This window comes from Scyliorhinus torazame, chromosome 17 (genome assembly GCF_047496885.1).
Source record: "Scyliorhinus torazame isolate Kashiwa2021f chromosome 17, sScyTor2.1, whole genome shotgun sequence".
Classification (NCBI taxonomy): domain Eukaryota; kingdom Metazoa; phylum Chordata; class Chondrichthyes; order Carcharhiniformes; family Scyliorhinidae; genus Scyliorhinus; species Scyliorhinus torazame.
The window spans coordinates 178,299,024-178,323,081 of record NC_092723.1 but is presented as its reverse complement, the minus strand read 5'-3'; the positions used below and the strand labels follow the sequence as shown (position 1 = coordinate 178,323,081).

At 41.6% G+C, this 24,058-nt stretch overlaps 1 protein-coding gene across 1 annotated transcript in view; it reads right to left on the bottom strand.

The window, feature by feature from the left end:
• Nucleotides 1–2,721: 2,721 nt before the first annotated feature.
• Nucleotides 2,722–24,058, bottom strand: part of clec16a (C-type lectin domain containing 16A) — a 324,098-nt gene continuing 302,761 nt past the window's right edge. Inside the window, exon 24 of the mRNA XM_072481721.1 lies at nt 2,722–7,288. Coding sequence (XP_072337822.1) covers nt 6,906–7,288 — 383 coding nt within the window. The 3' untranslated portion in view covers nt 2,722–6,905. The remainder of the gene's footprint in view (nt 7,289–24,058) is intronic.

Sequence of the window (24,058 nt, the reverse complement as noted above, 5' to 3'; positions counted from 1 at the left end):
ACAAGTACCAAAGGATGCTCAGCACACCTGAAACTGTACCCTAGCAAAGAATCAATAGCTTCAATGGAGGAGGAAAAACCCTTTTGAATATGGTTTTGGTATGACTCTTTAAGGAGGAGTTTAAATAGTCTTCTGCATTGCATGCATAGTGTAGGAGTGAGTGAAACACACCAATCCCATCATATAATTCAGAAAACGTTTGATGCAAATTCAGATAAACAATTAGAGCTTTCTTGGAGCTGCTCTGGAGTTCATGGTGCCACCTGAACTCTTGATTGAGTTATCATCTTTGAAAGTCACGCAACGTCCCACAGCTTTCCACAAAAAATGTACATTAACATTTTTGGTGTGCCCTATTTTAATGACCTGAAAATATTTTGCCTTCTTACATGACTTGTTTGGCAGGAGACAGTAAGTGCACAGACGAGGCTCAAAGGTCACAGGCCTGAAATGCTAACTGCTTCCCTCCAAGAGATGGTGCCAGTTGAGTGTTTCCAGCCTTCTGTTTCATTTCAGATTTCCAGCGTCTGCAGTATTTTGGTTTTGTGTGTGTCCTAGGGTGTATTGTCTTTAGTGGCGAGTTCCCCGATAGACAATGCTGACGGTGAATCAGAGCATACACCTCTATTTTGGCAGGTACATCATAAACTATATTATAACACCGTCACATAGCATATCTCCTGTGGTACTGTTCCTGCAGAAAAGTAATCTTTTTCTAAAATAAATTTAAAATACCCAATTCATTTTTCCAATTAAGGGGCAATTTAGCGTGGCCAATCCACCTAGCCTGCACATAGAACATAGAACATACAGTGCAGAAGGAGGCCATTCGGCCCATCGAGTCTGCACCGACCCACTTAAGCCCTCACTTCCACCTTATCCCCATAACCCAATAATCCCTCCTAACCTTTTTGGACATTAAGGGCAATTTAGCATGGCCAATCCACCTAACCTGCACGTCTTTGGACTGTGGGAGGAAACCGGAGCACCCGGAGGAAACCCACGCAGACACGGGGAGAACGTGCAGACTCCACACAGACAGTGACCCAGCGAGGAATTGAACCTGGGACCCTGGCGCTGTGAAGCCACAATGCTATCCACTGTGCTACCGTGCTGCCGGCATTGTTTCACCCCCACAACCCATCTTTGGGTTGTGGGGGTGAAACCCACGCAAACACGGGGAGAATGTGCAAATTCCACACGGACAATGATCCAGAGCCTCAATCGAACCTGGGACCTTGGTGTCGTGAGGCAGCAGTGCTAACTCACTGCGCCACCGGGTTGCCCTAATAGAAAAGTAAATTTGCTGTAACCGACCCTCCACTTGTCTTCCTTCACAGCCCAATGTGACCCACACCAAGTGATGCTCACCTAAACTTGCAGTTTAACCCCGGTGGTGACCTGAGCTAGTCCCCAGTTCCTCAATGTCTCCAATTTAAAATTCTCATCTTAGTTATCAAATGTCACATAACCTCACTCCCCCCAAACCCCATGGCTTTCAGAAGCCCTACAACCTTCCAAAAATCTGCGTTTCACCGAAGCTGACCTCGGGTGCATACCTCAATCTCATCATACAATCGCAGGCCGTCTTTTCCTGGGTCTTGGCATAAAACCCCGGACTAAACTTTTCCCTAAACCTCACTTCCCCGCTCTTTAAAAAAAATAAATTTAGAGTACCCAATCCATTTTTTCCAATAAAGGGGCAATTTAGTGTGGTCAATTTACCTGCCTTGCACATCTCCGGGTTGAGGGGGAAAACCCCACGCAAACACGGGGAGAATGTGCAAACTCCACACAATGACCCAGAGCCGGGATTGAACTTGGGACCTCGGCGCCGTGAGGCAGCAGGGCTACTCACTGCACCACTATGCTGCCCACTTCCTTGCTCTCTTAAAACACCTTTGCTACTAAAACCCAATAAAAAACACTTATACAAAAACCTTCCCTAAAATCTACTTTGTTGACCAAGCTTTTAATCACCCCTCCTATTGCCTGCCTTCACACTTCTGATATTAGATTGTTTATCTGTAGTGCATCTTTATTGACCGGTGTTGGGAGTTTTCTAAACTCATACTGCAACCTGCTGGGAATTATTGGCACGGGTGCTTGATGGAAGTCACGTTTGCTGTCGCTAGCAGCAACACGAACACGAGCACTCAGCTTGTCAGAGACACTTCCTCCAATGGGAAACTTGTTTGACACATTTTAAATATATTGGAAAAATTCATGCATGTGCAAGGTCAATGTCTGGGAACTTTGCTTTACATTACACATCTGATTTGCAGTTCAAAGACTCCCAAAATTAGTGAGAATTTATATGGTTGTGCAGAGGATTTTCGAAGTAGTATTTTAAAATAACTTTGACACCAAAGGAAAATACTGTAGCTCCTGGAATTCTGAAAAAAGTAGTAATTGACCTGATAGGTTAACTTTATTTCTCTCCGACTTCCGTTGGTAGCCATGGAAAGAGTGGTCGTCCATTTGGTGGCTCCCACTCGAGGTAGATTTTTTTTGGTCCTTCCCCACCCGAACTGGATGGTGATTGAGGGCAAAAGGTGCATGCATGTAAAAGTGGCCTTGCTGAGCGAACCGCAACGCAACCACCGTCAATCTTCCCCACGAGGCATTATTAGCCAATTAATTTGATTGCACGGTCAACAGCCTACATATTGAATGGATTAGCAACCTCGAGCTAGGAGCAAAAAATGAACACATTTGAAATGCAAAAGAAAACTTACATTTATTGCCATTGCTTAGATGACAAACAGGTTACATTTGTATGTTTTCCTGTTGTGTCCCTCTTCGTGCATTGTGGAATATCCAAGTCACACAACTCTTGCCTGTGTACCTGAGCTCATAGTGCAAACACAAGCCTAAGTCTGAAAGGAACCTTCATTTTGAAAACAAAGAGAGAAAATTTCCACATATACATACACAGCAAACGACTTGGTTAAAACATAATGCAAATTTTCCAATATACATAGTTTATAATTTCTTTTACACTTCTCCATTCAGGCAGTGCCATAAAGAAACCCCATCCAGTTTGAAATACTGCACTGTAACTAAAATGGCATTAATGTAAATATAGTATTGCTTAATCTGAAGTAAAGAAAGTTTTTTTTTAAAGAATCTACACAGAATGCTTTATTTACAATGATTCTTTTGATCTATCATACAAAACTCGTTGAGCGCTGGGAAAATGTGTTCTGTACATTAAGTCCATTTGCTGTACTAATACATCCTTTGCTGTGCAACAATGAAATACATTCTGTATACTACCTATGCACTGTTTCTTACACAGTGTTACTCAATGCAGTGACGGGGCGTGAATGGTCCTAAGTTCATATTTGCGGTTGCAAATTCAGTACACGCCATACTAGGGATGCCTAGGAAAGCCTTCATGAATGAATATGCCACACATCAAGCTCTGCAACTAATTTTACTGATGTAAAGACGCGTCAAAATCTCTCCCGGGAGGAAAATGCACCTTTTTCTTTTTGATCGTGGCCGAATAAGTTATATTCAACCTTGTTCAGCTAAATCTTCGGTGAATCTCGTATCTGGTGGCTTGTCGAATCCAAGAAACCCAGTTAAATAGTTGATACCAACAATCTACGCTACCCTACGAGGCAGCAGAAATCCAAATTGGCCCATCTCCTTCCTGCCATGAGGTTGAAATGCTGCGGGACGCGTCTTAAACCCACGTGAAGAATTATTTGGCAGAAATGGTTCTTCACGTCTGTACTAAATATGCATCTGCCCAGTTCGCTCCAAAAGGGGCATTTTGCTTCCTTCCATAACTGCAGCTCTTCCATTAGTTCGTAATTTTTGGTGAACACCAATGTTTGCGCAAGAAATTTAAGATCAGATATACAACAGCTTTATAATTTGCACAGTTGCCAGTAAAGATTCAGTATCGGTATAAGTAACTGAGAGGCTATAATCCAGTGAGCATTCTGAACTTCTATAAAGTTGTCAACTTGCGTATTACTACTCTGATAGCAACAAATGTAAAAGGGAAAATTAATTTTGTTTTACTTGTCACATGCTTGACTTGTTAGTTCCAGTTGTCTGATCATTTGAGTGACAATTATTATCGCTCAAACTACATGCTTTTCTAGATTGATCTTGGCCTCCGCTATCTGCCTAACGTTAAAGTTTTACAATGTTTATTTAAACCTATACTCAAGTGACGAGGCCATGACAAAAGGCTGTAAAGTTGTACATCCGGTCTATCCACCATTGTCTCGGTATGTGGAATGAAAATGTTCATGTGAATGTGCTCCAGTGGCCTGGTCACCTTATTCCATTTTCCACTTGCGGGAATAGTAGGCAGTGACCATGTGATCTGCTGGAGTTAAACTGCTCTGATAGGCAGATAGACCGTAGGCAATGATGTCATTGCTGTTAACACCGAGCACATGCTGTAGTTACAGATTTTGAGCTGAATTTTCCGATGGTAACAGTTGAATTGGGGAAATTAATCAAGGATGTTTTACACCACTCCATTGTGCAGTATAAACATAGGGAGCTTGGGACAGAGGTGTTGATTTCAGAAGCTTTGTGGACTCACTGACAAAGTTAAGTGAGTTTTCTATGTGATAAAATAGCCGGTGGAATTTTAAGATTCTGGTATTAGTGTTTTTAAGAATATTCTTTATAAAGGGTGACTAAGTCAGCTCAATATAACTGTGACACTATATTCTGCAATGTACAACTACAGTATCAGTGGAGGTTAGCCAGATGCTAACTGTGCAGAGTAATGAACACGGACTATCTGGTTACCTTTACACTGCATTGAGGGCTATTATAGTGAACAATTTAAGTTATAGTTCAGCTTCTGAAATATCAGCTGCAACATGCAGTAGTGTCCAGCAAAGAAAAACATTCAAAACATAAGTGGAACAATCTATTTCCGTAACGTCAGAGCTAACCAGGGTGTCTGGAAAAGAGGAAAGAGTGCTCATAAATATTAATAAGCTTTCCGTAATCGGCAAGACTGCCACTAAAAACCGATAACTCCGATAACTGAGATTTCTGGACTGTAGCTGTATATCAGATTACAGTACACTGAAAAACTAATGTCAAAACATTCCAGAGTTAAATATGCCAATAAGATTGTTGTTTCCTTATTTATTTTGACCACATGGATCTTCTGACTTTACAGATAAGATCAGTCGCGCATTCCCATCTTGTGGGCAGGTTACTTTGTTTTTACTATTCATCTTACTGGAATTGCATTTTGCCTACTTTGTTACATATCGTCCATCTATTATAATTGAGAACTAACGACCTTGCGCATTTTTGATCTTGCTTTGATTTTGTTCGAACAGCGTAGGAACTAAGGCAACATGTCGAGACCCAGGTGGCTGACGGCTAATTATAAATACAAGCTCTTTTCGTCATCTGTCCATGATTTTCAATCTCACAGCATTAATCCCAAAAGTTAAAATGGAGCAGATCCTACAGGGGAAACTGCGGACAAGCCAATCAGTTGGGGGGAATGAGGCAAAATGATGTCTATGTGTAACTGCAGGATCACTGGTGAGCCAAACTGAAACTTGGGTTTGATTTGTTCTTTTTTTAAAACAAAGTTGTACAAGGTTAATCCAAAAGTTTGCCCTTCAGGAGGTCCAAAATAGTCCTCTTTTCGTAAAGCACCATTTTCCACATGCAGTTGTCTTAATAATGGTGTGTATGGCCTCAGTAAGAGCTCAGTTTCTTAGTTTACGCCATTTCTCACCCATCCATTCTCTTGTTAAGATAACTTTTAAAAAATGCCTGACCATTCCAGCGATCACAGAAGTGGATGTTCGCAACACACAAGGAATACTCAATAATTTTCCTTCTGTGGAAAGGTAAGAGGCCTTTTACTTGGTACTGTCCTTCTTTCCCCACAAGTTTCATTGCTCAATATGTTTTAGAACACATACTCCTCCACTGGCAGAATATGCATGGCTGATGTCTGATGGTCTGAAATGATGGTGCGTGAACATGCAACCCCCCCCCCGGCTGACTTGCAGAAGTCCCAAAATGCTCATGTTATCCAGCTGCCTGGGCATGTTCGTGAGTTAATGGGATAATTCTCCAGCAAACGCCCAAATTTTAAAGCTTCCAGAAACAACCTCCATACATAGTATTTCTACTATAGACATATCCTAAAACTGGATGATAGTGCTTTACCTGCTAGTGATAGCAACAAGTATTTTAGTCTTTAAACTTTATAAAACTTGTTCATCTCTGAATGTGTTACATGTATAAATCGTTAAATATTGTAATAAAAAACTGTGTGGGGCAGATAAATGTTCAAGTGCAATTAGTGAAACACGTTTGAGGTCTATTAAAATGAATTAAAATTTGTGAGTCAATCTATTTGGTGCATCTATTCTTACCTAGCTGCGATGGGGGATAAGTTTCATTTCATTTTTAAAATCTGCAAAGTTAATGGATTTTAATTAACAATTATTCAGGTGGGGGAAAGTGGTAAAACAGCTAAATTTCCAAACTGTAGTTTATAAAATACTTCATCTAGTTGGATATGAATTGAGTGAATATAGTGATAAAATGTACACGGGGGAAAAACACAGGTCTGGGTTGTACATATTTGTAAAGGGGAGATAGAACCGCTGTCTCACCCGCTCAGTCTGAGTCAGTCACAGTGCTTTACTAGGCTTCAGTAGTAAAAGACAAATGTACATAACGTAGATTTCTCGGTCAGCTGTAACTCCACAGTAACTGTAGGAGCAAGGTTTCCTCGTTACAGAATCTACAGAAACTTGCAAACAATTGTTGGGCCCCACAGATCTACTAGCTTCTCGGTTTGAAGACTGTAGGTTTTAGTTTCCTTGCTTTACAAGCCTGCCTCACTCTACATAAACCCAGCTGGAATAAAGGTTGTGTTGCGTTCATTGTGAGGGGCTTGCCGCTGGCTCCGTTGCTTCAGAATCCTCATTTTCTTTAGCGTCTTTTTGTTTTGTCCCATTGGATATGGTGGGTGGCTGGGTTAAAGTGCTCACACTGCGGATTTGCTGCTCGTCAGTAGGTGGTAAGAGTGTTAATGACTCCACGCTCAATGTGTCCGTGTTGTCATCTGAAATGAGGGATATGGTTGGTTGGTGGGCTGGAGTCAGACTTGGTGCCAGGTTAGTCACTCCAGGTTCAGTACTGCTGGGCAGATGGTCTCTGATTCGGCCACTGTCTGCTGGAGGTGGCGAAGAATGGGCTTCATTGACAATCCCCACTTCATCTGGAAAGGTTAAATGGGACTGTTCTTGAATGTCGGATCCATCTAATGTCAAAGAAAGAGAGTTTGTAACTCATTTTCATTCAGCAAAATTCCAACTTACATTGCGCATTTCAAATATACACTATTGAAGACTTCTGGCTTCGTTTGAATGGCTTATTATTTTTCTACTTAATTAATAGCCACAAATCTTAATTTGGAAATTCCGGAATTGCAAGTATACACGAGTATTTACCAAACATTTTAAGAACTTTTATCTGTTTTATCAGAAAGGGGACAGATAAAGGCCTGTAACTTTCCAGCAATTATAGAATCATAGAATTTACAGTGCAGAAGGAGGCTATTCAGCTCATCGAGACAGCACCGGCCCTTGGAAAGAGCACCCTACTTAAACCCACACCTCCATCCTATCCCCGTAACTCTACCATCCTTTCTGGACGCTCAGGGTAATTTAGCATGACCAATTCACCTAACCTGCTCATCTTTGGACTGTGGGAGGAAACCGGAGCGCCCGGAGGAAACCCACGCAGACACGGGGAGAACGTGCAGACTCCGCACAGACAGTGACCCAGCCGGGAATCGAACCTGGGACCCTGGCGCTGTGAAGCAGCTGTGCTAACCACTGTGATGCCATGTCGGCATTCATCAGAATTACAGAGGATCCCCGAGATGGTGGCCAAGACTCCAAGGGGCAACTACAACATCAAAATTAAAAAAAAAACATTTACATAATTTACACTTTATATCCTTCACATTTAAACGCCCAGTTCCTTAACCAATTGTCAATTCCATTCCTAAGGTTTTCAGTTGACATATAATAAGGAAATTTATGATTAGCATTTGATTTAATCTCAAAAGGCTTCATTTTACACTCGCATTGAATTTCCCTGTAAGATAAAAAAAAAAGCAAAATTTATGACAGCAAGGCAGGAGAAAAATAACCGATAGACAACATAGAAAAGCAAAAGTACAGAAGGTGAAACATGAAGATGACTGATTCAAGCAATGTGTGAACTAATGTCCAAGAGAAATTTGTTACAAGATGTTAGCGTGACAAAACTGTGACTTCATTTTCATATGCAGGTATAAATTCTCTATTTTCCCCTCTTCTCTCCAATCACAAACCTACCAAGACAGTTGCTGCAAAGTGCACAATAATGAGCTGACGATGATTCCCCCATTCCCTCCCCCTGGCATTCCCCTGCTTCCTCTCCACTTCTGCCAGACAGGAAAGAGAAAATCTACAGAACAAGCGTTTGAATTTGCATCTGATATACCTCAATACATGTGATACTGTCCTGAAACTGTGAAACATTTTAAGCTGTGCGATGTGTACACTCTGATTGCTTGGAGTGCTGCAAACAGCTTAAGGCTGTTTGAGGTCGGGTGAAGTCGGCTGGAAACTACAACCGCTGAACAAATAATCTTAGCGAGGTTAAATGTGCCTTTCAACATTCCAAATAGATAACAATCCTCGGGGGCAAATGGCATCCAGTAAAGGGGAAAGGTGTTAGATAAGCAAAATATTAACTAAGTTTAAGGAACTTCCCTTTCCACGACAGCCTACCTGCAGGTGGGAGCGATGAGGTACCAGACTTCTCCATTTTGTATGACCCCAAGACAAGACACCTTGAGATAGCTCAACTTGAATCAAATAACCTGACCAGAAAGAACGTTTCAAAACTGTCAACCGACCCAGTGGTGTGACAGGTAGCAGTATTACTGGAGTTTGGGCATTCTGGTTGGATGTCAAGTATACAGACAGTTATTAAAAAATCCAGGTTGGATGCACGGAATGAAGTGGATATTCTGGGTATGACACTGAGCCAATCCAGGGTTCATCTTTTATACACTAGTTGAAATCTAGCCAAGATGCATTTTCAGAGTGAGTTTTGGCAACGTAATGACAAAATTCCACTTTTTGCTTTTCTGTCAAGCCTGACAGTTAGTGAGCAAACAAGGATTCATTGAAACTGCCTCAATTCCCATTAGCAGTCAATGTATAGTACCTCCCTTACATTTACCAATATCCAAAATAGCCAGTGCAAACAGTACAAATTTAATCAAAGTAAACACTAAACTCAATTTCGATAATAAGGTCCTTCAATCTTTTTGGATCAGTTGAACCGATGAATGGGCGTTTTAATGTCATTCATCTTTCACTCCCATCTTTTTAAAACAAAGTTCTGCTAACCTTTGATCTGCTCATCAATCATGGTTAAAAACCACTCTAGGCTTTATTTCTTAATCCATAGAACAAGCTCTCCGAAGTTGGTGCATAGTTTCAAGAGTTACAATGCCTGAAGATGAAACTGTGAATTGCAGGCTGGTAGATTGGTTCGGGTGCTATAAGAACATTTGAAATAGAGCAGAAAGAGAGAAGTATGCCACCCAGACTGCCCCCCCGCCCCCCCCCAAACTCAATAACCTGGATTTTGCTGTAAAACATCTAACAACTCAATCTTCATTGCTAAGGCCAAGAATTCCAAAGATTATTGAAACTCAGAAGAAGCTCCTTGTTGCATTTTGTTGTAAATGAGCACTGACAAACAGAAACACCAGGCAGAATCTTCTTCTTGTGTCAGGGATTCCAACAACAGAGGCCATAGTGTGCTGCACGTCTGATCAGGGGTGGGGAGGCTGAGCACATGCGATCGCGCAATGGCCAGCCAATTAGATATGCAGAAGCGAGAAACCCGGTCAATCATGCAATAGGGTAGGGCAGGAAGTCACAGGCCTCGCTGCCGTTGAAGGTCAAGACACCATATTTAAATTCCCACCAGGCAAGCAGCCAGTCCCCGAAGTCAGTCAGGCTACTCACGAGGTGTTTGTAATCCCTGGCTATGCTGTGACCATCCCCCACGCACCACCAGAATGCTGGAACTGCCTCCCATTACCCTCGACCTGCCACTCACCATCTTCGACCCTCCTACTATCACTGACCTGCCATCTACTACTTTCAACTCTCAGGATTTCACCGCTGACCTTGCCTGGAGAACCCCTGAACTCCTACTCACGAATAACCTACTGTCTGTAGACTGTCAGACTACAGACCGTCTCTGGGTCACTGTCCGTGTGGAGTTTGCACATTCTCTCCGTGTTTGCGTGGATTTTGCCCCCACAACCCAAAGATGTGCAGACTAGGCGAATTGACCACACTAAATAGGCCCTTAATTGGAAAAAATGAATTGGGTACAAAATTAAAAAAAAAAGAACCTTTGTAGGGCTGCTAGCTTCCGCCTTGTCCCAATCCGTCTTAATGCATCAATGACCCCTCTGCCCGGTTCAATAAAGCTCCTCAAACAAGAAAAGCAGCTCCTACCCAGTCCAAATGCACCATCTCACTGATTCATTCCCACCCGTAACTGGTCGTGAGTCTCAAACCAGTTTCTTGTTTGCTGCTTATTTAATTCTAAAGGTAAAATTTAATCTGGCAAATCTGCTTGCATGGCACATTAATGTCTTAAAAAGAGGTTCCCGAAGCTTACCAACAGGAAGCATGATCCACCCTCAATTCGTCACCAAATTAATAACTAAATTGCATCCCACCATCAGGAGGTTGACATTGTGCCTCCTGTTGAATTACGTGGCCCTGCTGCTGGCAGCTTCACAAGGTTCCACCCACCCTCTCTGCATCTACCACCTCAAGCCCCCTCGGAACCTTTAATGTTTCAATAAGACCACTTCTCATTCTTCAAAACTCAAAGAGGAATTGGCCCAATCTGCTCAACCATTCCATACAAGGCAATCCCTCATCTCGAGAACCGACCTAGTAAGTCTTCTCTGAAATGCCTCCAATGCAAGTATACCCCCCTCCTTAAATAAGGAGGTCCAAACCGTACGCAGCACTCTATAGGTGTGGCCTCACTAATTCCTTGTACAGTTATAAGACTTCCCTACTTTTACACACGATTCCCATTACGATAAAGGCCAACATTCCTTAATTATTTGCTGTGCCGCCATGCTAATATTCTGATTAGTGTACAAGATGCCCCTTACATTGTAGTATTTCACAGTCTCATTCCATTCAAATAATATTTTGCTTTTCTAATCTTCCCACCAACGTGGACAACATCACATTTTTTCACATTAGACTCCATCTGCCAAAGGTTTACCCGTTCACTTCACATATCCATATTCCTTTTTTATCCTCCGAACTCGTCAAAACTTGCTTTCCTTCCCATCATTGTATCAGCGAATCTGGCTACAAGACACTTGATCCTTTATCCGTCATTAATATAGTTTGTAAACAGTCAAAGTCCTGGCACAGGCCCCTGCGGCACGCCACCTGAAAACAATCCCTTTATCATGATTCTATTTTCTGTTAGTTTGCCAATCCTCTATCCATGCTAACATATTACCCCAACACCATGAGTTCTAATCTTGTGTAGTACCTTTTGTGGGGCATCTTATCGAAAACCACTACACAACATCTACTGAGTCCCCTTTAGCTATTCGGCTTCTGGCCATGTCCCAAACATGGGCTGAACTCCAGAACCAAGGTGAGAGTGACCCCCCCTTGACATCCAGTCTGCAATTGGACATGTGGCACCAGAAGGAATGTACCCAATGGGAATCCAAGGGGAAAAACTCTCCATTGGTTGGAGTTATGCCTAGCACAAAGGAAGATGGTTGTGGTGGTTGAAGGTGAATCACTCAGTTCCAGGAAATCACTGTAGGAGCTCCTCAGAGTAGTGCTCTAAACCCAACCACCTTCAGCTGTTTCACCAATGATCTTCCTTTCATCGTAATGGCAGAAGTGCGGGTGGTTGCTGATCATTGAACAGTGTTCAGTACCATTTGCAACCCCTCAGATACTGAAGCACTCTGTGTCCATGTGCAGTCATACCTGGACAACAGTTGGGCTTAGGCACAAGTGTCTGACAATGAACATTTCCAACAAGAGAGAATCCAACCATCTCCCCTTGACCTTCAATGGCATTACCGTCATTGAATCCCCCATTCACCAGGTATTTAAATACTGTGGCTACAAGAACAGATCAGAGGCTGGGCAAGTAACTCATCTCTTGACTCCTGTACATCATGAGGTCAGGTGTGTGGAAGAATAATTTCCACTTGCCTGGGTGAATTCTGTTCCAACACCACTCAAGAAACTCTACGTTATCCAGAACAAAGCTGCCCAATTGATCGCACCCCATCCACCACCTTAAAAATTCTCTCCCTCCACCACTGACACACAATATACAAGATGCACTGCAGCAACTCGCCAGTCCTTTCTCTCGCACTTTCCAAACACCCAAGCTCTACCACCTTGATGGACAAGGGCAGCAGACACATGGGATCACCACCACCTGCAAATTTCCCTCCAAGCCAAACACCATCCTGACTTGGAACTATCACTGTTCCCCACTGTCGCTGGATCAGATAGGTGTATCTGCACCACATGGATTTCAGCAGCTCAAGGCCGTAGCCTTGTTGAGAGATGAAACAACTCTTTCCAATGTCTGCCATTGCTCATCTATTGTTTTACCTTTTAATCTATTTCTCGTCCAATCTAGTCAACTCTACAATCATAACTTTGTGTTTGCCTTTATTTAAGTTCAAGAAACTAGTTTCAGACCCAAAGTTCCTTCCCCTAAAATTCCAAATGTTATGATCACTCTTACCTTTAGGGTTCTTTATAATGAGATCTTTAATGAATGCTGTTGCTATACATTACCAGGTCTAAGATGGCCTGCTCGCTCGTTGATTCGAGAATGTATCATTCTAAGAAACTGTCACAAATACATTCTATGAACTCATTCACAAGGCTACCTTTGTCAATTTGATTAATTAAATCTATAGGAGGATTAAAATCATCCACAATTATTACAGTACCTTTCTCAGCGCCAACCACTGCACCACTGTGCCGCCCAGTCCACGCTAAATTACCCCTCACTGGAAAAAAAATAATTGGGTACTCTAAATGTTTTTTAAAAAGAGTCCAGAGTGGGTGCTTTTCCACACCACAATCAAAAGGAAAATCAGCACCGTACTTGATAACACTGCCAAGTTCAGCTTCAGTCATTGTCTAACTAACATCTTTTGTGTTATAGGTGATAACTCTTGAATATTGAAACTAGTAGAATGTACATTCATCCCAAATTAATAATTTATAACCTTGGCTGCAACAGAAAGGAGTCCAGGAGCTAAGTGCTCCACGGCAGAGACAGAAGGGTGGGAACGATGGACAAAAATCATCCTGGCCTATTTTTGCATCTAACAGCAGGACGGAAAGTACATTTTCTGAGGCTGATTACCACCCATCAAGGTGAGAGGATGGTCCCCAGGAAATGTGTCCTGTGGAACAACATAATTTGTGGCACCATCACGTCACTGACTTGAACATAACTACGTTAACCACACTGCAGAAACTCTACCTGCTGAAATAGTGAAGCTCGTTGACTAATTAACTACCGTCAAGCTGTTTTTAACTGGATCTTTTCCTGAACACCCATCACATATTGCTGCATATTCCTAGACATACCAGCCGTAAGAGTAACACTACCTAGCCCAAATCCAAGAGCACAATCTAATTACTTTGAGTTTTGTGCATCTTATGCGAAGTGTTCGAAACAATAGGTGCTGAATGGATCAGCTTTGTGGGCACATTTTTCAGCTGCAGGATAATTTCCTGTCAGTGCTTCAAATAGTTAAAAGAATCCTCCGGCACCTCTCTTCTCGTTTAAATCATTTTCCTGCTGGATCTGTTGCACCAACAAACTCGAGAATCATGTTAAAAACATCTTCACTTAGCACTGTTAAGTCTGATATCACACTGTCTTTACAGGCAGTTTTCAGACAACCGGATGCAGTACCTGTCGCGGCACTTTGTGGGGTTTGTACTCTTACTACTGTGATGGCCATTTTGACCCTTGCAATGAGAAGTATTTTAAAAAGGTTTGAAAAGTGATGAAAAATGGGTGTTGGAAAGAAATAACAATGGGAAGACAGACCTAGAGACAGATCGAAGCAAACAAAACGACCAGAACAAATCAGAGATGGAACCATTGAGTTTTATCAACTGGATCGTGGATTGTTACGAATCAAGATAGGCTCATCAGTAAACAGGGACAATCCAGGGCTGGAAAATTCCACTCGCCAAGTTGTCCGGACTGGAAGTTACTGCACAGCGTTGATGGTGCAGGAAAGAAAGCAACTTGCCAACTTAAGTACACCATCAGTGTGGATCACCCTCTATCTCCAGTCCTATGATGTTTATTTCTGAATTTTTAATGCCCCACCCGAGCTCTTCCCTGCAGCACTTGCCATTCTTTGACTGCATCGAATATCTGTTTTGCTTTTTTTCCTCAACAATTAATTGCCCCGGTTTCTGGCGAGTGAAAAGGCGTAGCAGTTGTATTTTTAAAACTCCGAAAATAAGATACAAGTAACGGTAAACAATTGTTCCAGCCCTGGCATAAACTCGGCTATTGTCAAATATTGAACCACATTCCTTTAGTTTGTCCATAAAAATTTCAACCTGAAACTCTGTGAATGCACACATTACTGACCTGGCCCTCAATTTGAAGAATGTGACATGGATAACAATTAATTTTAATTATTCAGGGAGAATAATACTGACTGTTTATGAATGATGGTCTACACGGGTGCTTTTTATTTTCCTCTAGCCCTTTTGTGTGGTTACTCGAGAGCACCTACTCAGATTGGGTTCTGACAGTTCAGACACTAACTCCTTAATCCAAATGGGAATTTTTAAAAAGTTTGCCCGTAGACGTAATTTGCAGCAAAGCTTTACTGAAACCTGAAACAAAAAAGTTTTCACTTCCTGCCGAGTTTATTTTTAATGCTATTCTTATTTGTATCTTTTTTGAATTTGATATTCTTGCCTCAGCCTCAAAGAGGTTTGTAGATTTTATTGGAGCAGAAGTAGGAGTTTTAATTATCAGTGATCTTTAACTTGGACATGTTTCAGCATTGCTTGATTGATTATTCCTCTGTGAATTACTTTGGACTGTTTTACATTAAAGATATGGTGCAAATTGCTGTTGTATCACACTTAGCGGCTCCTCCAAGTGGCTATGATGTTATAAGATTTGACGGATTGATCAAAAAAGACTCATTAAAATGACAGAAAGACGGAGGTGAAACAAGGTACACTGTAATTAATAACTGACAGCGCTGCTGGTTTGGTTTTTCAAGCGGGAAGTCTGATGGTGAAAACGAGTGAAAAAACACCAGACTACATTGCTTCATTCGGATGAAACAAAACTTAGGGATCTAACTAATAACTCCGGCACGGCAGATGTTAGTGGTGAGCAGACTTGGGACCCAAAACATACAATCAGCTGATTGGAGTGCAAGTATTACTACTTGGCTTGGAGTTACCCTAAAAGAATTGTGATAGAAATCATTTGTTACAGGAGTAAAGTAACTGAGTAGCTTTGGCTGCCTAATTTTGTGTGCTTTTCTCGATCAGCGTTTGGGTTAAATAGATTTAAACGGATTCAGAGCTACAAATATAGGGTCCAAAAATGTAACATTATAGCAACAGATTACAATGCTGCACTGAAAGATCGGATTCCAATATTTCAGTGCTGAAAATATCAAATCCAGTGCCATACAAATCTTCCTATTAAATCCATTAATTTACTAAGTAGGTGCATTTTGAATTATTAAAATACTTTTATTCCTCATGTGATGTCTGTGTTTAATAAATGTTGCCAAGGAGTTTTCACTTGTGGCTGTTGAGGGTGCTTATCTATTATTGTTTTATAAATTTAGAATACCAAATTCATTTATTCCAATTAAGGGGCAATTTAGCTTGGCCAATCCACCTACCATGCACATCTTTGGGTTGTGGGGGTGAAACCCACGCAAACACGAGGAGAATGTGCAAACTCCACACGGACAGTGACCCAGAGCCAGGATCGACCCTGGGACCTCAGTGCCGTGAGACTGCAGTGCTACCACTGCGCCACCGTGCTGCCCGAGGGTGCTTATCTATGACCTATGTTCTAACTGGATAACCACAAATCTTTTGTACCACTTCACTCTATGGTTTTTTAATTTCCCCCTCCCAAATACAGAGTCACTCTCTGAAATATTCCATTGATTTATTTGCACACATTTTAATCGGTTGATATTTTCAGGTTCAATTTTGAGGATTGTGGTCATATTGCTAATGCATATATTCTTGCATGCCATAAAAGGTTACTTGGTCTGCAATCAATTAAGTAGACTATACGAATATTGAAGAATAAACTAAATGATGAGAGGCTGGGGCAATGTAACATAAACCTGCCTGTGGTTTGCACTGTGAGAGCTGTTGCCTGGGGGCCTAAACCCAGTGTCCGCCACGACTCTCAGCCTCTGAAAGACTAAATACTCGCCGTCTTCCTCTCCTGCCAGACCTTACTAAAAAGGAGCAGAACAGAAGGACAGATCACAGGGAATGTACGACAATGGAATAGAAAGAAGTGGATTTGCTCATGGGTACATTTCAGCAGCTAACAAACAATAATGGTCACTTAAAATTCAGTCCACAAACAATGGCATGGCATTTCAACATACAAATGATGCTTCTTAGCTCTTAACTACAGGCACCTCTAGGCCTTTTAATGGATTAACTTGGCTTTCATCCAACTAGCAGTTAAGAGCTACAGAGGCAAGTTAAGACAGAAAAGCAATATGCACATAAAATAGCAAGCTCAAAAAACTGTATTCCTGTAAACAGCAAAAGAATTGGATTAAGAAAGCATGCCGTCGTTTTAGACATTTTCCTGGTTAGTAAGCTGAAAGGAAAACAGTATTAGCACTTTAGACAATACCTTTTGAAATAAATACCAATAAATTCATTAACATCTTATAATGAAATACCAGTAAATTCATTAACGAATGAACTCAGTGGCGTGTCAGATAAAATTAAATCAACTTAAACCCATTCTTTCCAGCCTTCTGAAAGTCATATATTTAATATAATTTACTGTTCAACAGCATCTATTACATCTGTATCACTGGATACAATTCAAAAAAGCATCTGGTACAATGTAGCACACTAGAATATTTTTTCTACTAACATTACAAGATAAAATGCTGTCCATTTAGGGCACCTATGAAAGTTCGAATCCACCAAAGCATATTGGCTGCGCTTTGCACCGATCATTTCAAATGCCGTAGTAATCATTCCAAAGAAAACTGTCAGAAGATGGATTTCCCCTTTCAGTATCTCTTACAAAATCCAGTTCGCCCATTAATAATAATCTTTATTACTGTCACAAGTAGGCTTACTTTAACACTGCAATGAAGTTACTGTGAAAAGCCCCTCGTCGCCACATTCCGCCGCCTGTTTGGATACACAGAGGGAGAATTCAGAATGTCCAATTCATCTAACACGTCTTTCGGGACTTGTGGGAGGAAAACGGAGCACCCAGAAGAAACCCATGCAGACACGGGGAGAACGTGCAGACTCTGCACAGACAGTGACCCAAGCCGGGAATCGAACCCAGGTACCTGGTGCTGTGAAGCAACAGTGCTAACCACTGTGCTCCGTGCCACCCATTACTAATGTGTCCCTTGATCTACACTGCCCCCTGATCTACACTGAAGAATGAGAGGTGATCTCATTCAAACAGTTAAAATTCTAAAGGAGTGGACTCTGATAGTTTATTTTCATCGGTTGCGGAATCTAAAACACAGGGGCAGAGTCGCAGGATAAGGGGGCCGATCATTTAGGACTGAGGAGGAGGAGAAATCTCTTCACTCAAAAAGGTTGCGAATCTTTGGAATTCTCCAACCCAAAGGGGTGTGGATGCTCCATCAATGAAGACATTTAAGCCTAGGACAGACAGACGTTTGGTCTCAGGGAATTAAGGGATATGGGGATCAGGCAGGAAAATGGAGTAGAAACCCAAGATCAGCCATGATCATAGTGAATGACGGAGCTGGATCAATGAAATAGGCTGTTTACTCTTACTCCTACCTCCTGTTCTTATACTCCCTAACACCTACCTCTTTGACCAATTTTCTGGTTATCCACCCCAAGATCTATAAATCTTGAGTGGTGTCAAATTTTGTTTTGTAATGTCCCTTAAGTACCATGGGACATTTTATTATGCTAAAGTTTTTCTTAAATACCGATGTTGCTTTCACTGGAGGAAGGGAAACTCTGGTTATGGAAAGAGTTACTGAAAAGTCTCTGGAAGTATTCATCTGGATAGAATTCATACTAAACTGCGCTCCTTTTTATTTGATATCTGAAAGAACATTAAGAAACACAGGTTTTCTTTAAGGGCATGGTTTGCTTTGCACTTTCGGCTCTCGCCATATGGCGTTTTAAACTTGTTTTGTGACTGGTCTTTCGCTTCTAAGTTGTGTGCGCGTTGGTCATTCCCAAAGCTTTGTGTGATATTGGAGTAAAAAAATACTTTTATCCACGGTTTACCTTCTGAAGATGAACTTACAGGAAATGGCCAGTAATAATCTTCAGTAAGCAATACACTTCAGAATGTTATTTTTGCTGGATGTTAAGACCCGACAGTCAGAAAAATGATTGCGATAAGTAATAATAGTGTATATGAACCTTGAACAATGACGAGTAAAATTGATCAATTTGTGCCACACTTTACTGTATTTTCACATTTCTTGCATTCAAAAACACTGATGCAAAAAATGTCCACAAGTTCCTATTCATGTTCAACCTTTTGTCAGGAAGCAGAGGTCGCTTTTATCATTGTATTGTTGAATATCAGAAATAAGGTATAGATTTGAGTTTAATTTAGTGTTTCTGTGTAAGGGTAACATTTTCTCCAAGCACAACTTCCCACTACTGTCCTTGACTGGCCCTACTCTTACCCTAGTCATTCTTTTATTCCTGACATATCTATAGAAAGCTTTAGGGTTATCCTTGTTGCATTATACATTACATTTTCCCACCAGGGTGTTTGGAAATAACAGTGTAACTTTTATATTGATGTGAGAGAGGTGAAAACAGTTGCACTCCAGATAATGAGCCTGTAGGCCAAAGTGAAAAGGTATGTGGAAAATTAGAAATTTATCCCGCCAGACTGAAATCTCAATATCTTTCAAGGGTAAAACTTCAAATAGTTTTGTTCCTCGCACTCGCAAGTGGCATACTTTTTCACATTCAACCCAACTTCCCATTCAGTATTCAGCTTAAAGCACATGTAACATAAAATACAATTCAAGACAGTTAACTTCAACACTTGCCTCGTTTCTTGTGAATTTCCGTGCATAGAAGTGTCAGCACATTGCTAACGCCACCCCCAGTGGGTCAGAAGGTTGTGGAATCACCTGCCAGACCTGAGCTCATATCCTAAATTGACTCTACACTTTTGCATTGGGAAAATTCCTTCAGAATGTGTCACCATTCAGACATTAAACAAGTCCCTGTTGCCGGCAGGCAAAGTACGTGGCACATCTTTGAAGAGGGGATCTCAAGCTATCCTTGTGAACCCGCAACCCACGCAGTGTAGCCACCTGAGCTGGCCACTTCCCGACTTAAAATGGAGAACCGCAAAGGCTGAAGGGAAATTCAGCCAACACAGGCAAAGACTAGCAAATACAGAGATCATGTATATTGGAACCTGCAAAACAACCAGACAGCACTGAAACCAGCAGCCATCTGCATAGTAATGTGGCAGCCATCTACATAGTAATGTGCGATTCCCAGGCACAATGGCAACAGTTAAGATAAACAAAGCCAAGCCAGACTCCTCGGCGCCAGCAGGAGCCAAGACAAAGGAAGGCCAACAGACACTTAGGACCGCCCAGCGATCAGGGAACCGCTCCAGCATTGGAGAAATCGATCCAAGTGATCGGAAAGTAGTCCAATCACTTGGAACCAGGTACGGGTCTGCCCCGAAGGGCGGGAAGCCCCTGGGGACTATAAAGTAAAGCCCCCAAGTTCAAATCGTTCTTCTTTGGCAGGGTCATTCAGCAACTTGAACCAACCCTTGACAGTGACCTGTCTTGTTGCCTCCAAGCAAGTAAGTCTCAAGTCAACGCTCGCTACGAGATCGGCGCTCCTAGCTACCAGTCCATACCAGCTTTTGAATCCCGCAGACTCAGGACCTGAACGAAAGGCCATTTGTTCCCCTGACCTGGTGGGTCAGTCCGAAGCTAAGTATAGGCCTGTTAGTGATAGAAATAGCCTAGAAAGTAGAGTTTATGCATGAGTTGCGATTTACTGTGTATAATAAATGTGCTTTGATTGAATCTTACTAATTGGTGTGTTGAGTTATTGATCATTACTTGAACTTGAACCTCGTGGCGGTATCATAAAGATACCTGGTGACTCTAGAGCAAAGGTTATAAAACAGAGCCAATTGAACCAACCAAAAGTTAGCAACAGCAGAAAAGAACCCTGATTAACTGGATGATCACCTTATTCCTGTCTGGGACCTGGTTGTTTACAAATCAGCTCCTGTGTTTGCCTGCAAATGACAACATTTCAAAGTAATTCACCGGCTGCGACGACCTTTGGAACAATAAAGGTGCGATAGAAAATTGTAAATTGCTTCTTTCTGATCAAAGTGACTGGGGAGCTGAATATTCTTCTACTTTGAGCATCAAACGTCAGTATTCGGAACTCTCAGATCAGGCATACGAAAGGCCAAAGGAGGCTTTATTTTGCACCTCTCGACTAATCACGCCAGAGCAACCCATCAACCAGCATGACATTTTCCACATTTACACTGGACGTTCTGTGATCCATGAGTGAGAATTTAGTGTCAATTGTTAGATTTGGTGAACATCATGCTGTGGGCCACTATTCAGTAGGAACGTGGTTGATAGTACTCAAATTAATTTTAAATAGGATGCTTCCAATCCGTAGAAGGAACCACCTCCCCTCAATAAATCCAAATATCCACCTTGCAAACTTACAATTCAACCAAGCATTATTCTGTGTGGAGAGGCAATATTTTACACTCGCCAAAGACATAGATTTTTGCTCCATTGATGTCATGATAAACCAAGTCTGTGAGCAAGTGCTCCACGGGTAGGTATTACCATTATCTCCCTCGTCCTGTGCTGTGAAAGTGAAAAGATTGGTTACCTGAATTCAATTAAGCACTATTTTAAGTTCAGACAACTGTTAAATGGCTCGAGTGAAATGGGTTCTTTTGAAACTAGCGGGGTAATTGCTCGTTATGGAACAATCTCCAACCCCATGCACAAATGCACGTCTTTCACCTTGCACTCATTCCAAGTCGTTCGCATTCTTGACTGGACTTATGGTCAGTAAAAATGACAGCAGGTCAGTGAATGCGAATAAGTTTGATCTTGGTGAAACACTGGTTCCACTGCTTTATGGTTCTCTTGTCATGTGAAATGTAATCAACAATTTAATTAACCTATGGGCCAGGAATGGGTGGTAAGGCATTAAAGGGGAACACTAAGAAAAAGCAGCATAGGGAAAGCTAGAAGTACAAACAAACACCCAAGATCTGAAGGATATTGGGTAGCTGCTAATAGCAACATCGATGCTTATATGTCAGAGTATTATTGCGATGAACTAAGACTTAATTCTTAATTTTCTAAAGAAAGATGCTTATATATCTATTGGTTTTTCAGTCAACTCTGTTTTCGCAAATTATAATTTTAAATTATTGATTAAAAGTAACCATGATGAAAAACACAATAGAGATCAGGGCACAACACTTACTCCATTGCAGAGAAGTTTAAAAATAAAACATCTATCCCAAAATGATTGAAAACTTTACCTCAGGAACTAATAATCATAGCTCGATCTGAAACAGGATTGCCTTTGGGCCCTTGTTGTTAAGGTTCAATATTATATTTTTAAAAATACAAATTGGTTTGATGACTGGAAGTAATAGTTTCCTAAGCGACTTCACTCATTAAATAGCTTTTTAACGTAACAACCAGTTAGAAAGAAAGACTTGCTTGTTAGAAGTACCAAAAATAGTTTTGGGGATTTCTAGTGTAATACCCCCATTTGTATGACCCACTAGATTGAAGTAACTCAGAACTGTAAAGATATTGCACCTTGAACATGAACTTGTATTATGATTAATAAGCTGTATCATTCAGTGTTCAATGGCTGTCCGTATAATTAATTTATTGTCTATTAGGCTTAAGATCTTAGCCTGAAATACATGAATTAAAGATTTGTGAGATGTAAATCTGATGGGAGATATGGCCGTAGAATCACAATAATATGGGACAGAAACATAGAAAACAGGAGCAGGGATGGCTATTCGGCCAGTCGAGCCTGCTCTGCCATTCATTACGATCAAGATTGATCATCCAATTCAATAGCCTAATCCCGCCTTTCCCCCATATCATTTGTTCCCCTGCGCCCCAAGTGCTATATCTAACTGCTTCTTGAAAACATACAATGTTTTGGCCTCAACTACTTTCTCTAGTTGCAAATTCCACAGGCTCACCACTCTCTGGGTGAAGAAATGTCTCCTCACCTTAGTCCTAAATGGTCTGCCTCATATCCTCAGACTGTGATCCCTGTTTTTGGACACGCCCACTATCGGGAACATCCTTCTTACATCTACCCGGTCTAGTCCTGTGAGAGCTTTATAGGTTTATATGAGATTCCTGCTCCTTCTTCTGAACTCCAGCGAATATAATTCTAACTGACTCAATCTCTCCACATGTCTGTCCTGCCATCCCAGGAATCAGCCTGGTAAACCTTCGCTGCACTCCCTATAAAGCAAGAACATCCTTCCTCAGATAAGGTGGCCACAACTGAACACAATAATCTAGGTGCAGCCTCCCATGGCCCTGTATAATTGCTGCAAGACATCCCTGCTCCAGTACTCAAATTCTCTCACTATGAAGTTCAACATACCATTCGCCTTCTTTACTGCCTGCTGCACCTGCATGCTTATCTTCAGCGACTGATGTACGAGGACACCCAGGTCTTGTTGTACTTTCCCCTCTCCTAATTTATTTATTTATTTTAAATTTTAAGCACCCAAATATTTTTTTCCAATTAAGGGGCAATTTAGTGTGGCCAATCCACCTACCCGGCATATCTTTGGGTTGTGAGGGTGAGACCCACGCAGACAAGGGGAGAATGTGCAAATTCCACACGGACAGTGACCCGTGAGGCAGCAGTGCTAACCACTGCAATCCCATGCCGTTCCCCTCTCCTAATTTATGGGCAGATTATAGACTGCCTTTCTGTTTTTGGTACCAAAGTGGATAACCTCTCATTTATCTAAATTATACTGCATCTGCTTCATTTTCCCACTCACTCATCTTGTCCAAATCACACGGAATGATCTCTGCACCCTCTTCACAGCTCACCCTCCCACCCAACTTGGTGTCATCTGCAAATTTGGAGGTATTGAATTTCATTCCCACATCCAAATTATTAATATACATTGTGAATAGCTGCAGTCCCAGCACCCAGTCACTGCCGGCCATTTCCGAATCCTCGTTTCTCGTCTGCCAATCAGTTTTCTATCCACCTCAAAAGATTACCCCTAATCCTGCGCGCTTTAATTTTACACGCTAATCTCTTGTGGGATTTTGTCGAAAGCCTTCTGAAAACCCAAATAAACCACATCCACTGGTTCTCCCTCATCAACTCTACTAGTTATATCCTCGAAGAATTCCAGTAATTTGTCAAGCATGATTTCCCCTTCATAAATCCATGCAGACTCTGTTCAATCCTGCCACTGTTTTCCAAGTGCTCTGCTATAAAATCTTTGATAATGGATTCTAGCATTTCCCCAACGTCAGGCTTATTCCTCTATAATTACTTTTTCTCTCTACCTCCCTTTTTAAATAGTGGGGTTACATTAGCTACCCTCCAATCTGTAGGAACTGTTCCAGAGTCTATAGAATCTT